The sequence below is a fragment of the Anser anser genome, assembly GCF_964211835.1.
Source record: "Anser anser genome assembly, chromosome: 2".
Lineage (NCBI taxonomy): Eukaryota > Metazoa > Chordata > Aves > Anseriformes > Anatidae > Anser > Anser anser.
The window spans coordinates 38,350,672-38,366,909 of NC_139721.1; the positions used below are offsets into that span (position 1 = coordinate 38,350,672).

Below are 16,238 nucleotides of genomic sequence, written 5' to 3' on the forward strand. Positions count from 1 at the left end.
GGGAGAGGAAAAAGGGAGACGGGCAGAGGATGGCGACGGCGTTCCCGAGCACCCCCACACGGCCTGGGGGGGGGACTCCCCGGGGGGGGCACCGCCAAACTTCGGGGGTCGCGGGGCGAGGAGCGGGGCCGTCCCCCCTCGCCGTGCCCCGTGGAGCCGTGCCCCGGCGCTCACTCACCAGCTGCAGCGAGCAGAGGAAGATGAGCGTGCAGCGCCCCGTGCAGCAGCCCATGGTGGCAGCCGGCGAGCCGCCGCCGCCGCTCCTCGCTCGTCCCTCCCGCGTCGGTGCGGCCCCGGAGGCGAAGCCTGGGGGGGGGTCACCGCATCCGGACGGCGCGGCCGCGGCCCCCTCGCCTCCACCTTCCTTCTTTCTCTCCCTGCTTCTGTGCAAGGGGCGGCGGAGGGCAGCGCGGCCCCGCGGAGGAGCAGCCGGCGGCGGGGGGCTCTGCCCGGTTGCGGGGAAGGGGCAGGGGCCGGGGGTGGGCGTGTGCGGGGCGGGGAGGGAAGGGAAGGGAAGGGAGGAGAGGCGGGCGGTGTGGGGGTGCCGCGGGTGGGCGTGATGGTGGGGACGGGGAGCGGCTGGGGGCGGGCGAGGGGATGAGGGGAGCTGAGGGTGTGGGGACGGGGAGTTTGGCGGCTCCAGGCGGGGACGGGGCAGCTCGGAGCGGGTCGCTTGTTGCGAGCGCCCGGGGAAAGTTCAAGCGACTGGGGCGGCTGAGGCGGAGCCCGGCACGGCCACACGGGCGGGCGCCCGCGGGAAGGGCGAGGCTGAGGCGCCGGTGCCCCGGCCCCTTCCCTCGTCCCGCGGTGCCCGGGGGTGTTGGGGGCTACTTTGGGGACCCCCTGCCCGCCTCTGCCCCCTGTCTGGGATAGGAGCTGGTGTCCGGGTGGCTTCTTGCCCTCCTCGGTCCCTTCCTGAGGCGGCGCCATTGTGCCAGGGGCTGGCGGCGCCCGGCTGAGGGGCTCGGCTCCCTGAGGGCTTCCCTCTTGGAGAGAAAGAAATCTTTTCTGAGAAGGAAAAAGAGAAAGGAATCTTTTCTGGAAAGAAATCCCCTGTGCGAGGAGAGGGGTGAATAAACCACTGCTCTGCGGGGGCGTGCCGTGGGCAGCTGAGGGGATTGGGGTCTGTGGAGGTACTGCAGCCCCCACACTGTGGCCACAGACAAGTATTGTTTGTGGGGGCTAAGATAGATTAAAAATGCCCATGCTGTCTTTTAAAAATGTTTTTTACACATGGATGATGTGTTAACTACCCTGGTTTTTTTCTCTCCAATAAAGTATGGATAAATCAAATGACTTCTTACAGGCATTAAGGCATTTACCAGAAAATGCTTTCCTACAGCCTGTTAGTAGCTGCTGTTCCGTGATACACAAGCTTCTGCCAAAGAACACTGAAGCCTGCCCAGAGAAACAAAAACTATCTTCTGTAAGGCATTTATACAAGGTATCTGACTGCTATCTCTATGAAATATACAGTATCGTATCCATAAATTATGTATAACTTTTGAGTTATGCATAATGGTAGTGACAGTCAAATAATTACAAAATTACCCCAAAGTTCTATTGTGTCATACTACATTTGGAAAGCTGCTTTTTATGCATTTTAAGTAGGAAAGCATTTGTATGGTTTTATATACCAAACTGAAAGAACAAAAGAAAGACAGACAAATAAGAACCAGGTTCCGCTCACCCAGGATATGTATTTGGTTATCTATGTGAAGAGTGTAAAATAAAACCCATGTTGTGCAATATGCGAAACTTGAATAAAACAGCCTGATGGCTTTTAAGATAAAATTCTTTCCAGAGCTAAACTTTAGTAGAGTTACATGTTCTGGGAACATATATTTTAAAGGGTGAATATTTGAAGGTATACAAGTAAATTGAAAAGGTGATAGTTGCCAAAAATGTATTGTGCCAGCCCAAACTGGTAACATTTATGGATAATTGAATTTCTATACAGAGGGCTTAGAGTAGGATCTCTCTGGACTTCTTTGAGTAGTTATAATACCAGATGTTTTTAGTTGAACACAATAATACAGAGGCTAACCGTAAGAATTGTGGGGTGGGTAAGGAACCAGGTAAAGGAAATGACAAGAGCTGCTGTTGAACGGATTTTACTTGTACTCACCATATTCAGCCCTTGCTTGTATGTCATTAGGATGAAGTCCATAACTCTTCCTCTCTCTCTCCCCAGGGGGAGTACTCTTCTGGGAAGTAGGCACATCTTTACCTTTCCTTTTCACAAGAAAGCAGATAGCTACTACACTAGTACTGGAAGGTGATGTTAACTCTTGCCTTTGTTATGGCAGAGCTGCCTGAAGACCTGGGTAAGATATGCAAGCCACTCTTCACCAATCTGTTGTTTTAGCAGCCTGGAGAACCATGTGGGTATCACTGTTTTAGAAGCAATCAGTGTTCAAACTGTCTTCCAGACTATAAGAGAAGAAAATTATAAGAAAATTTCTTTTTAAAAAGAGAGAGAGAGAGAGAAAGCCAATAGGGGTTATTTTTGTGTAGACAGTTTAACTCGCCCATCTTCACAATTTCCAATCTCTGTGTGTTACTGAACTTGAATTCCAGAGCTGATAACTTTCAGAGCATGTAAAAGTAAGTCTCAGAAATGAAATCTAAAGAGCAGGGAAAAAAAAAAAAAAAAAACCCACTTCTCCAAACCACCTGCATCCTTGCCTAACCTTGTAAAAGATGGAAATTCTCATCTTCGCTGAGAGAAATTTCACAGAGCTCTACTAATCTCTAACGTGCTGTTTGCCTGCTCTTGTTCCTGAAGAATTTTGCAATCTCTGTCACCTAGCTATCCAAAACTGATCCTGAGATAAAAAGGTCAATTTTCTAAAGCAGATTTTTCCTGAGTATAAGCTTCCACAAACAAAAAACTGTTATCTGGTCAGGGAAGCATTAAAAATGTTAATTAACAAGCAAATGCTGTAGAACACAACTTCCACATGAGCACAAGTATCTAAGTTGTATATTGCCGTATAGCTGAAAGCACTAGGCATAAACAGGAGAACATGGGTCAAAAGGAGCTTAAAAATGAAGTATGATTACAGGAAGGCATAGGATTCTAAAAACTTATAAGAGAATGCAATATAAAAGTAATATATACAAGGCAAAGAGGAAGGACTGTATTTTGTAGAATTGTCTACCCATGAAGTCAGTAGAGAAGCTGATAGTCAAACTGTAGAAACTCATTTCCAGCTTCATAATTAGAGAGCCCTGATATAGCACTGTGCATGCCAAGTAGGTAAAAAAAATGGTGTATGCACTAAAAAGCCCTGTGGACTAGCTTAATGCCTAACAAGATGCACTGTATGGATGCAAATTTACTTTGCTTGAAAAGAAAACTTGTAGTCAAAAGCTTTATGATACATTTATGTAGATATAGCCATACCCTGATAGAACTGTATGATTCCTTATGCTAAAACTGTAATTGTAGGTCTTCAGAGCCTTGGCTTTTAATCTCACCGTATTCAAAGCAGAAAAACAAAGTTGTTCACTTTTATAGAAAATAGCCTCACAAATATCTCTAAGAGATTACAACTTTAGTAGAGACTTTTGTTTCCTCTACGTTTATTCCTTGATGGGTTACATTCTTCAGAATCAAATATCCAGAAATTTTTATCTTTTAAGAAGTAAATCCATTAGTAAAAGACCTCATATCGAGAGGACAAAATAAAATTCATAACATTTGACTGTCCTTTTAACTCTTTAATGATGTATACCACTCATCTAATAAGCTGTTTAATCGTTTGCCTGTGCTAGAGTTTTCCTCAACTTGCATCAAATTGGTCTGATCCTTGATGTAGACTTTAGAAGATGAATTTTGTTGTCTATGTTGGTAGGACAACAGTAACAATCGGACAACAGAACAAACACTTCTCTTATAGCCTGACTTTGCCATCTTTGATGTTGAATATTATTCAGAGGAAATTCCTGATAAAAATGAATGAGATTTTCAGAGGCCAGCCCTAACCCTGGAAAGATTTATGTAATTACTTAATTTCAAACATAGAGTCGCCCTACATACTGTGCAGAGGCTAGGTAAGTACATTAGTACTTAGTAATTTAGTAAGTACTTAGCTAAGTACATTAGTTAGTAAGTCTGCAGCCTCAGAGTTAAGAATAGATTCCCATGGCCTCAGATTTCCCCTTTAATTTTGGCTTATAATGCAGAAAGACTGGAAATTAGAAGCTTTGTAATTAGTTTTTAAGCTTTTCCAGAATGACGAAGGATACAGGGAGCAAAATACACCTTCATACAGCTATCAACAGGTCACACTTTCGGCAGGCATACATAGTAATAGTTAGAGAAACATTCCCCTGCGTATTCCCCAAGCAGTCTTGAAATACCTCAAGCAAACTAGAAAACCCATGAAATTTAATATACCTTTAAAGACAAATGAGTGTTTCAAGATATTATCAGTGTTTTTAGTAAATCCTATTTTCAATTTTATCCTTCTGAAGACAGATATACAATCTAATTTTTCATTTCAATGTTAACACCTGCTGCTAGGAAACTGTATTCTTCGTTAAAGCATAAGTACTTTATGGAATGGAAATCTGTGTTCATTGTGAATGATTGTTATTATCATTCCAACAATAATGTTTGAAATGATCAGGCCCGGTGAGGGGAAGCAGGGTCAGGCATAGCCTTGGGATGCTGAGGAGCTGGAGGCAAGCCCTGCTGCAGCATCACTGGGGCAGGGGCTGGCAGTCCCAGGGGGCTACCATGAGGTCCTGGGGCCTGGGCAGGGTCAAGGGAGTCTCAGGGGTGCACAGGGACAGGCAGGGCTGGCAGTGCCTCTTGGCCATTACAGTGCAAAAGCAATTTTGAAAACAGTGCTTTAAGTACACAGGCTGACTCCCTTTAACTTATTCAGGTTTTACAGCAGTAACTGTCCAGTTAGGCTTTGGTTTTGTTTTTTCTCCTTGTTTTTTGTTGGTTTTTTTTGGTTGGTTGGTTAGTTGGTTTGGTTGTGTGTGTATGTGTAATGGTGTAATGCACGCTATGACCATGTCACTATAACCAGGAACAGCCAGACTAAAATAAAGGTGAAGCGACTGTCGCTCATATTAACTACAGGAACAAAAATCTGGTGAGTAATAAAGCATTTTTGTTGTTGTTTGCAGGTCAATAAGTGATTCATTTTGAACCATTCAGTGTAAATAAACATTGCAACAATCCTCAGTTTTGGCATGGAAAACTTGAGTGGAGGTACAGTAACAAAGCTTACTGTAAAAACACACAACCATTGAAAGATGGCTATTTACACAAAGGATAAAGGATATTTACACAATAAATGAAGTTTTTTCTACCCTCGGAGTGTTTTCTTGGTTACAAAAAGATAAGTTTGGGTGAAGCATTTCCTTAGGTGGGTGCAGAATATACACTTAGAGTATTTTTACTGACGTTTCCCCAACAAGAATAAACAGAAACTTCTAATGTAACAGAGAATGTGCATTTTTTCCCCTCTGAAACCATGAGCAGCATCAGGTGTCCAGCTGCAGATTGTGACAACAAACATTTTCAATTATCAGTATATTCATCATTGTTTAAAAGTCTTCCAGCTCTTTCATTTTGTACATGTTATGTGGAAAATTATGGAGGATTTTCCTTCAAAATGCAAAACTGAATTTATATAATCTAAAATGGAGTCCAGAATGGGTTGCTTTCCTTTCCTTGCTGAGGCTCTTGCATTAGGTTTTTAAAAGATGGCACTGTTACCTGCTGTTATTCACAAGCAAAGGGTTTCAGATGCCTAGGGTAGTCTGTAATATGTCTGTGACACTTACTGCACTCGTGCTCTGCTCAGCTTTTGTGACCTGGTGAATGAGATTTTGGATCTGGGCATCAGTGATAAGACCTCACAGGTCACAGCGCAGGTCTTGCCACAGTGGAAAATATGGGCAGTATCGCCTGTTCTCGATACATTCTGAACTCCCACTGAAATCAATGGGAGTTTGGGCAAGCAGCGAACACATTACTGAGGCCTGAATAGGACTTGTAGGCTGAGATGACAGGTTGTTCCACGTGATTGTTTTAAAGTTTCTGTTGTCAGCTTTAGTAGAGGCAATATTTTTCTCTGAGTAATTCACACTCATTTTGTGGCTATTTTCAGACATTAAATATCAGCTTTTCATAGGAAAGGCAAAACCGACTTGTCTGCTTGATGCCAAATAACAAAATTGACCTAAATTACAGTTATTATATTTGTAGTTTAAAACACATTCTTTTGTTATGTCTACGAAGCTGAAATATTTTAACTCAAGTTTTCTTTTTCCACAGTGTGAAAGGTTGCCTTTTGGATAAACCCTGTGAATAGCATCCATTCAGGCCATGAATTTTGGTTCAGGGAAACTGTAAACTCTGAATTTTTAACCCTCTGGAGCCAGTTGTATCTCTTAAAAGAATGCCTAAGGATCTAGATCTACATCTAATGCAAAATACACTAACTCTGTTAATTTCAGGTGAAATGCAGTGATATACACAAATGATTATGTAAAGCTGCTTTACCATTACGCAAACCATGCTCATGGTAAACACCTCATGTCTTTTTCTGCAAAGCCATCATACAAGATTCTGGGAGCAATGAACTCCTGCTTATATAACTTAATTGGTGTTTTCTTTTTTTTTTATAAAAGTATTTTTTGCCATGTTAATTTTTTCCTTTCAGTATGCTTATAGTATAAACAATAACATTCCAGGAAGCAATTGTCTCTCCTTTCAATTTCTCCTCAAAGAGAGCAAATTTCTGCTTGCTAAATCAACCTGGTTTACTAATTAACATCTGGATCTTATGTGCACGCTATGCACACACACAATAATTCCACAATTATATTATATTAGCTATTTAAGGGCTCATCTAATTTTACTCTATACATAATCCTTGAAAATGAGATTTGCATAAAGTAATTTAAAATAGACAGGGCAAACTAGAAGTATATAATTATGTGTCGCTCTGAAATAAATACATTTTCAGTTTTCAATTTCCATAAGTGAGTTCATTGGAACATAATTTAGACTATGAATATCTGAATTAATAACAAAATGACAGTATTCTACTGTCCTGTATGCACTTGCATGGAATTTACAGACAGGGTCTCCTTTGTTATACTTACTGCATTACCTGTGGGGAGAGTAAACTTTGATAACATTGAAATGATCTTTCTCTAGGAGCTGCAGGAGAGGAGGAGGGTCAGAAGCACTCTCCATTCAAGGCTATTAAACAACTAACTTAAAAGACATTCTTGTCAAGATCTCTACCACTTACAATGTGGGAAACAGGCTCCTAACCTTGGTTCTCTAAATTTGATGCTTGTAATAACCTGAAGTCTACAACATAAATATTGTCCAAACATTCAAAGCGAACCTCTTTTTTGGACTCACCATTAGTCTGAGAGCAGCAGGAGTTCAGAATTTATGACTACATGCTAATGATTCACACATAGTGAGGTAAATACACTCGCTCTTTGTTTATCAGTTTCCTGCATGTTGTAGATATATTTCTGTAACCTAGCAATTCTTCTATAGACTTAGGATTGCCAGTGGGTAAGCATGCTGTTCCGTGTCCATACATACTGGCAACACATATTACCAAGCGTAAGGATTTTATCATGTTTGCTAATGTTGTATAAGCCCAACTCCAGGAGGCTAGTGACTACACTGGAAATTTTGTTTACATGAATAAAAATAATTTGAATCTTCTCTACAATAAAGTAGAGCTGTTAAATGTGTAAGAATAACAATAATAGATCAGTTGAATGCAAGCTGAATGAGTTCCAGAATCTGACAGCACACACTCTGTCTGTTAAACATAATCATCTGTACTACGTACTGATCAAGAAGGCAGTACTGATGAATTTTCAGCTTGGGTGAACAGTACTGTCTGAGAAGTTGGGTAACTAGTTACTTTAATACTAATAACAGTCACACTTTTTTGCATTTTTTTGACATTCATGAAAGTTACAAGGCTGTGCTTAAAGTTAAGTATGTTGCTGGAAATATTCACTACCACATTAAGCTCTTTACTTGCTTTAAGGAGACTCTTTAAGAAAAAGAAAAAAAAATATATCTCAGTCCCAGCATTCAGTGAGGAATATATCAGACGGTATTTTGATGATGCCTTTATGCTGGGAATTAGGAGGACTCCAGCCAACAAAGGAATGAGATTCTAGAGCACCTTTCCCAAAGAGCTATTGGGAAAAGACCATTAAGTCAATTAGTTTTGAAATGCAGTTGACAAATTAATGAAGGCAAGTGGATGACGCATAGCCACGTGCAGTACCAGGACTCTGTGGGGTACCAGGAAGTCCCTTTGAGTTATAGAAAGCCATCAAAAATTCTAACATTAAGGCAGTATCACAAGGGAAGGGAAGGAGATGTGTCAGAGGCAGAAATCCATTGTGTCACCAGGGATAATTTTATACAGACTGCAGACAGCATAGCTGCCGCTGGGCATCCTGTCCTAAGTTAGGCAGTCCTCCAGGATGCTCACAAGAAAATGAAATCAACCTTAGGAAACTTACTTGAATGTTCCTGTGAACGAATAACAAATAATGGCTGACTCATACTTGAGAAAAATGGCCAGAGCGAGCAATTCAGGAGCAGTGCATAAACTCCAGTACAGCTACATAAAGAACTCACTGAATAACACTGAATAATAGGCCAGCACATAAAAATCAGACTGTTTGCAGATAAATTTCAATAGGGAAAAATGAAAAAAAGAAAAAAAAGCATGCTAAATTCCCTGAATAAATGTTTTACTGCAAATAATTTTCCCACCTCTAATGAAGAGAGTTTGCTCTGGTAGCAGACAGAATAGGGCTGTGATGATGGATGATATCTTGGTCATTTAAAGCTGTAAGGGCATTCTCTTCAATAGCTGATTTTCACCCAACGCCAAAATGAAAATTGTCGTTTTCTCTAAGTCATTTAAGATTACACGAAATGTACAGTGCAAACAGAAGCTGGGTCACGCAGGGAAGACAGGAGCAAGCCATCAGCTAAGGGGGCCTCCTTCTGAGTCCTGGGCAGCGCAGGAGGGAGTGGTGCAAGCCTCCTCCATCCCTGCCCCCATCACTGCTGCAGCTGCAGCTCTGCCTAAGCCCTTAAGTGTAATTCCAATTTGACAGCTTGCATGGGTGTGAATACATTTAAGTAAAAAAGAAACCCTGCCAACCTCAGATGAATTAAACAACTGTGGCACACACTAGGCCAGACTCTCTAATGCGCTGCACCAAATTTGCAGTGCTGGAGCTGTTAACTGGAGTCCCAGTTCATTTTTAATACCATAGTTAACAAAGCTATATACAGATGCAGTGACTGCTATAGATGTTAAAATGTTTAAGTGCTTTTGTCTGTGATTGCTCTTTGCAAGGGATTTTCATATAATGTTTTAAAATCGCTAATCTGAAATGAGGGCCATGTTTTCAATTGCATTTCTAGTATCAGATTCTGCTGTTTAAGAATGTTTTCTGGTATGTATTGGTGTATTTATATAAAACTTCAAGGCAGAGACTGCGTTCTTCTAACTAATCCCTGTTTGGCTCAATTAATATCTCAGGGTTTCCATGGTAAACATAAAACCTAACCTTCAGAAAAGTTTTTGTGCTGTTTTAAATGGCTCGTGATTCTGCTTTTTTACCCATTTGCCTATGTAAGGGAAAAAAAGGGGTTAAAACTTGGGAATAAATAACAATTTGTATAATGTTTCTGCCAAAGCCAATGGAACCAGAAATATCTGTGTCTGTCACTTGTTTGCTGAATCAAATATTTCAGAAGAAATGTAACAGGTTTATATTTTCAAATGTCACTATTCAATAGAAAATGTCATCTTTTCAGCAGGAACATGGAACTTAACAATATCATAATGAAACTGCAGTGAACTTCTGGATATGAATGTGACCTACCTGTGGTTCATTCTTCATTCCTCTGAAGGGTTTTGTTAGCCCCAAGGAACAGAAAGGTAATGTGAGCCAGGCTGGGGACACACAATGACTCATCACAGGCAGCTCCGCTGTTCTTTTGCTGAGGGAACCCTTGCGGTTCAAATGGTATAGTAAATACTGAGATCCAAAATAAGTGTATGATTTAAGATGAAAGGTTTCTCTTATGTAAACACATTGCCAGGTTTGATCAGCGCTTTTTTTTTTTTTTTTTTTTCCAGCAGAAAAGGTATCATTAAGAAGGTGGTAAGAGAGGAGCAGCTGTGTAAAAAAAAAAAATCTTTTAATTCAACAAGTTCTGCTGCATTTGGTGAGGTGCTCTGCTCGTTAGTCTTTCTTTTGGATGGGGCTTTGAAGCAAAGTACCTGAAGTCTGGATGGTAGAATTGTGCAACTGTTTTTCATGTCTGTACATCCACCTGCTCCCTGATGCCAGTAATACCATTCTTTTGATCAGGTGCATCTCTGGGAGCCAAAAAAAGGGAGCAGTCCTTGCATGTTGTGAGTATGCGCTTGCAAGGAAACCAGTAATATTGCATATACAAAAATTGTTCTGCACATATGTAAAAAAAGCTTACGCTGTGTTTATTCCTTTGAAAAGAAAATTCCATGAAAAGTGTGTTTTCTTTGTTAGGTATTATCAAGAAACACGTTTCCATTGTTGAACGTTGATATAAACTTCATACTCCAGCTTAAGCCTTAGACGACAACAGCTACTTTTTAATGAACACTTTTAAATAAAAGACCTCAATTGAGGTTTGGGAGATAAGGACCACTAAGAACAGAATAATAGCATCATTTTAAGGGCATTTGAGAACATTATCACATTTATACCACATCTTTATGAAAAGTGTAAGCCAAGAATAGCAGTCTTACCCTTTGTCTGCCTCTAAATACAAACTGCTGCCTTCCCAGTTGCTCCCTTCATTTGGCTGACAAAGGCACTCTCATAGCCAAACAACAGACCAATTTGAATTAATTTGGATTAAAATTAATCATTACTATTTTTTTCTCTTGAGTTAAGTTTGAAGTGAACCCGTTCCCCCATTTAGTTCATTGCTTGGCAATGCAGACACTTAAGCTGGCAGCATGCGGGGAGCAAGATCCCAAGAGCAAGCATTTGGGAACAGGGAAAGGGCAGGGCTGTTCTTTCTGGCAGCAGCGCTACACGCTGCTTGCAGAATTGCAATGTTTAAACATCCCATCCGAACTCTGTTGGCTTATTTCTGCTTATGCTAACACAACCAAAGCAGATCAAGCTACCCTGAGTGGGAGGCTCAGACAAGGCAATCACAAACCGTGCTGTTACAGTGACTGGAGTGTTCATTAGTAGTGAGGTCTCAAGTAGTAAATTGGCAGTTTAAAAGCCAATCGTGGTGCAATCAGTAGTGCAGCTTTTGTGAAGAGGTGCGGAGACCAAGTCCAGATTTGTGCTGCAGCTGGTTAGCACTGCGCGGCTGACACAAAGCAGCTCTAAAGCTGGGGCAGCCAATTAATGCAGAGAACCCGCATAGCGTGTCTTATGCCACTGCTCTCCTGGCAGCTGGTATTTGTCTCCTGCAGTCAGATCATGCCTATCTGTGACTGTCTTAACTGTCCCAGGGGCCCTTATTTGTTGGTACAATCCCGAGTCAGTATATCTCATTTAAAATTGCCATAAGAACAGAGTTGGAGGGCGCGCACGCATCTCCAGGCTGCTCCTCTGAGCGGGCTGTGCAGTTTGGCTGCTTGATTTTTCTTGTTTCACAAATATGCCCACTAACAAAGGAAACTAAGATAAATACTTTTCAGTGAAAGAAAATGATCCTCTTTATTGTTTACTTGTCCTGGAGCACTTGCTAAGTGATACCTTAAAACATGTATCTGATGGAAATGAGAAATGGTTTGTGATTTGGAATATACAAAGCACTTGACAGCTATCTGAGCATGTCACAGTGCACGAAAACTTCACTTCCTAGGGCTCTCTGGGCAGGACAAGCCACATAGCTTGTTACAGAGGCATTCAAAGCACACAATTATGCTGTTTTCCATGAACATAAATACCTATCACATGATCAAAAAGTTACGTGAGAGATGCTTTTTCAGTCAAGAGGGTGGGAACTGCGTGATTGGCATTCCTCATGTGATCACTCATGGGATGAGATGTGCATTCACCTCAGACAGCGCCCTGGTGGGAAGCCCATCATATTGATGAGAGCAGCACCGCTGTGGTGACATGAGGGAAGGGTCACAGGGCTGCAAGAGGCTGCAGCCTCTGGGATTCACTGATGGACTCCCAGGACGGTGCACTGACCTGCAGCCTGCTCACACCGATGGGTTTTCAGGAAAGGGAGGAGGCTTGAGGCTGGGAAACTCTTCTCACTGCTTCTGCAGCTGTGGGTGACCAGCCCCAGGGAATAGTAAGAATTTATAATACAGGATGCCCTTATTGTTTTAATTACCCTTGCATTCATTTAGGTCCCTGATGTTGAGAGAAGGATATTTCTTGCACCTGGCAGCAACTAAATGCTCTGACCTGGAGATCACAAGGATGCAGCATGTCACCAATCTGAAGAGCTGAGCAGCAGTCTTTACACTTGAAAATCATATTATTGAACTCACATTCTGTCAAAAGGGTTTACAAGAGGTGTGTTCTATATTTTGCTCATACTGCTGGTGATGCTGAGTTCATGAAATACACAGAAAGTTCAAGGTGCTCTTGCAGAAATCAACATGCTGCAGGGAACAATGAAACTGAAAAACTCCTCTTTATCCCCGCTTCCAGGCTTAGAACCAACTTCTATACTAAAAAAGAAGAAATGTGCAGTTCCCTTTGCTCATACAAATTTTGATCATATCTGTGCACACAAGAAGACTTGGAAAATATTCCAAACTTTTAACTCTTGATTTCCTGAAATCTGTATTTGCAGAAAAACAAACAAACAAACAAACAAACCATTTTTTAAGGCTATGGACCCATATTTCTCCAGAAATTCTTTATATTTAAAATTTACCAGTGGCTTTATGTAGTATTCTTTTTACATGTTTCTATTCCTTCAGCTTTCGTACTCATCTGTCAGAAACAATTAAATCACTGGATTTTTCATTGTTTGAAATAACTGGTTGCATTACCATCTGGAAACAATACATTTTAAGTGCGTAATCACGGGTGTTTGAAATCCCAGGAACCCAACTTTATATGCACAGGACTAGGAGGCAGCATGCTCAAAAATGTATTGTCAGCTGCGTGATGTACAGCTAGGAGGAAAGGAAGAACGATTCCCAGCCTCTTCTCTACTGTCTTCTCTCCGCAGGCCTCGGAAAGCTGAGGTCAGGTTTGCCTGCAGAGCAAATGAGAACATTTTAGATTGCTCTTATTTGCGTCGAGTTTTAATGACTGCAGCGGGCCAAGGGACACCAGCTGAGCTGTGGCCTGTCAACTCCTCATCCTTCTTAGAGTTCAGTTCCAGTATGAGGCTGGAAAATCAACTTTGTGATCGTTTCCAGGAAGCGTAAAGAAACGAAGCACATTACCTGGTAGGACTGCTGAGGATAGCCATTCACTGCATATAAGCTCACGGTGGAAAATGCTTTGAGACTCTGAAACAGAAGCTGAATTTCTACAAAGCCACAACTCAAAGATATAACAGTCAACTGGTCCTTATTTATACACAAGGGGAGAGGGAAAATTCACAGCCTTATGTGTTTCTCAAGATAGCAGCTGTCTCTGTGCCATCTAACTGCCAAAGCTTTTCACCTGACTGATCTGATAGCACGGTGGACTGCTGTTCAAACTAATAACCAACTCTTTGAGAACCCTCTCCTAGCAGGCAGTGTGCTGTGTTTGTGGTCTCTGTAGGAGACTGTAGTCAGGGAAGAAGCATGGGAAGAAAAGAACCCCAGGAAGTGGATTGGATACTCTACAAAGTGGTTGATGGCAAAATTTTAAAAAGAAAAAAGAAAAAAAGGGGTTGTTCATTCTGCAAACCACAGCCACAGTGGACCGAGCCCTCAGCTGGATGTGCAGCCTGACCTGACCGTACAGCCAGTCCCCCATTTAAGAAGCATCAGGAAGAGAAAGTTGTCATTTGTTGTGTGCATTACAGTTGTGTGTTACAAAGCTCCCAGGCAGTTTCAACACACGGTGTGCTAGGTAGTGACCATACATACATCTAAAAACACTTTTTGCCTCAAACTTTTTTTCTGTCTTACAAGCATGCTAAAATACTGATAAATATCAGCACCCTTAGCAAGCTTACCTCTTAAAGGGCTGAACTTTTCTGGAGGTATCATAGAAGAAAAGACTCTTAGGGTGGATCTAATTGAGAATAACAAAATGGCCTAATGGGTTTTAGCCAGAGAAGGTTTCTGCCACTTCTTCGCACAGACAAGAAGCAGTGAATAAAGGAGGAAAAAGGTATTTTGTCAATTTGTAACCACTGAAACTCCACATGCCCAAATGTCCCTGCGTGGCCAGAATATACATTTCAGAGATTCCAAATCCTCTTTTTCTGTGTTTGGAGCTTTGCAAACGCCATTTAAGCTTTTGGAGTCCCTCTCCTTTGTGGTTGAGAGCTGACATACTAGCCTTTCTACTCCTAGATATGAAAAGGAATAAATCAGACCTTGATAGGTGCATCCTACTATCAGATTTTTTAACAGATTCAGTACTAATTGGCTGAGGAGAAAAGCTCAAACCTCTGACCTGCATACCAGTAAACACCTGCTTGATTAAAAGTGCTTTTCCTTAATCAACAAGTTAAAATCCGCATGACCAAGTTTACGTCTGTGAAATTTATTTCTCCATTGCCAAATCAGTGTGTTTCAGGACAATAAGTCATGTCTCTTCTGTGCATTTTTTGTAATGCAGATATCATTTTTATTTGAATGACAGTATGAAATGCACTTGCAAAAATCATTATATCAAATTTCCTAAAACCCACAAGTGGAATAGCACTTCGCACAGGTAACCCCCACACACCTAAGTTCTGCACTACCAGCAGCCATGTACAGACGTGTAAAACTTGACAGAGGGAGGACAGCTTACTGAAGAATAGCATGAGTGACTCATTTATCTCATCTCACTTATAACAAAGAAGACCTTGACATAGCTAATGGAAAGGCACTAACATATAGCATCAAAAAAAAAAGACAATGTAGTTCAAACCATCTTACAATAAGAAATTCCTGTTCCAACTGAAAAGAGCACAGCACAGTCCCAAGCATCTTGTGGAAGGACTAACTGGTTGTATGCTCCTGTGCATTGAGGAAGAGCATTTCCAACTCCCCAGGACTCAGCATGTTGTGTCATATGAAAACTGGTGCCCTGCACTGCACAAAGCCTAGTGAAAATGCTGCTAAAATAGTATACAATTCCAGATGTTTTAAAACATTTTTAAATATATGTCATACATTTTCTTAAATAAAGAAACTTCAAAGAAAATCAGGCGTTTCTGATGTAGGAGAGATGGTCAAACTGAATGAATGTGTTTCCTTTCCTCTTTTGAATAAAACAAATGGCATTTATTGGCTCGTGATATACTGACTGAGACACACACAGGAAAGAATGTGATTAAATAGCTTTTCATTTGGTGCATTGTTTATGTATTCAGCCCTGATGATAATGTTCCCAAAGACAATCAATCATTGATTTTAATTTACTTTATTGTGTTAAAGAAAAGAGTGAATTAAATGTAGAATTTGTTTAGCCTTTCTTTTGCATTCTGTAATAATCCAGATGGAGCGTATACATTTTCTATTTAGTGGCACTAGCATGATTAAGAAATAAGACTTAATGAGCAGTGCATTTTTAGGGCTCATTAATAAAAGTTGGAGATAGAAAAGATCTATCGGTCACCAAGTTTCTCTCTTCGCTGTGTTTGAGGGTTTACTATATAGTCAATAATGATGCATTATTATTCATTTATATACAATTGCTTGTGTGAGACGGACCTTAACTGAGGGGCTTTACTAACTTTAAACTCAGCAAGATCTTTCTATCCCTAACTGGCTCACAGTCTAAGTCCCTGTGCATGACACAGACTGGGTCTGTTGCAGATGGATGAAGAGAGATGACGGTCGAGGGAACCAAAGCAGGAATAATTCAGGGAAAAAGTAGGTTTGACAGAAGGAAGAAATATACTTGAAGGAGGAAAAAACATAATGCTGCAACAAGAAATAGGAGACTGGCTTAAAAACAAAGCAATATACAACAGAAGGCACACAGAGAAGAGCAAAGGGTCTGGGGAAGGAATCGTAGTGACTCAGCTGGGTTATTAATCTGTTGCAATGCAAGGA

The 16,238-nt window shown here is 41.2% G+C and overlaps 1 protein-coding gene and 1 long non-coding RNA gene across 9 annotated transcripts in view; one reads left to right on the top strand and one right to left on the bottom strand.

Moving 5' to 3' along the window:
• The window catches only part of NKAIN3 (sodium/potassium transporting ATPase interacting 3), a 372,374-nt gene extending 370,252 nt beyond the window's left edge, over positions 1-2,122 (bottom strand). For 2 of the 6 annotated variants that reach the window (XM_083823891.1, XM_083823883.1), the window contains exon 1: positions 179-480. Coding sequence is in view for 4 of the 6 variants with exons in the window: in XM_083823883.1 (XP_083680009.1) it covers positions 179-232 (54 nt within the window). In the remaining 2 variants the exon portion in view is untranslated. Of the gene's footprint in view, positions 1-178 lie in introns of all 6 variants that reach the window. The other 4 variants (XM_083823887.1, XM_083823892.1, XM_083823885.1 and 1 more) reach the window with 3 other exon arrangements.
• LOC310894135 lies at positions 1,305-15,731 on the top strand. Of its 3 annotated transcripts, none has more exons than XR_014579591.1 (4): positions 1,305-1,444; positions 2,195-7,471; positions 9,860-9,983; positions 10,188-11,695. It is a non-coding gene; the product is annotated as an uncharacterized lncRNA (long non-coding RNA). The 3 variants fall into 3 exon arrangements; XR_014579592.1 differs by lacking the exon at positions 1,305-1,444 and adding an exon at positions 12,420-15,731 and having other exon boundaries at positions 2,133-7,471; positions 10,188-10,463; XR_014579593.1 differs by lacking the exon at positions 1,305-1,444 and having other exon boundaries at positions 2,133-7,471.
• Positions 15,732-16,238: the final 507 nt, after the last annotated feature.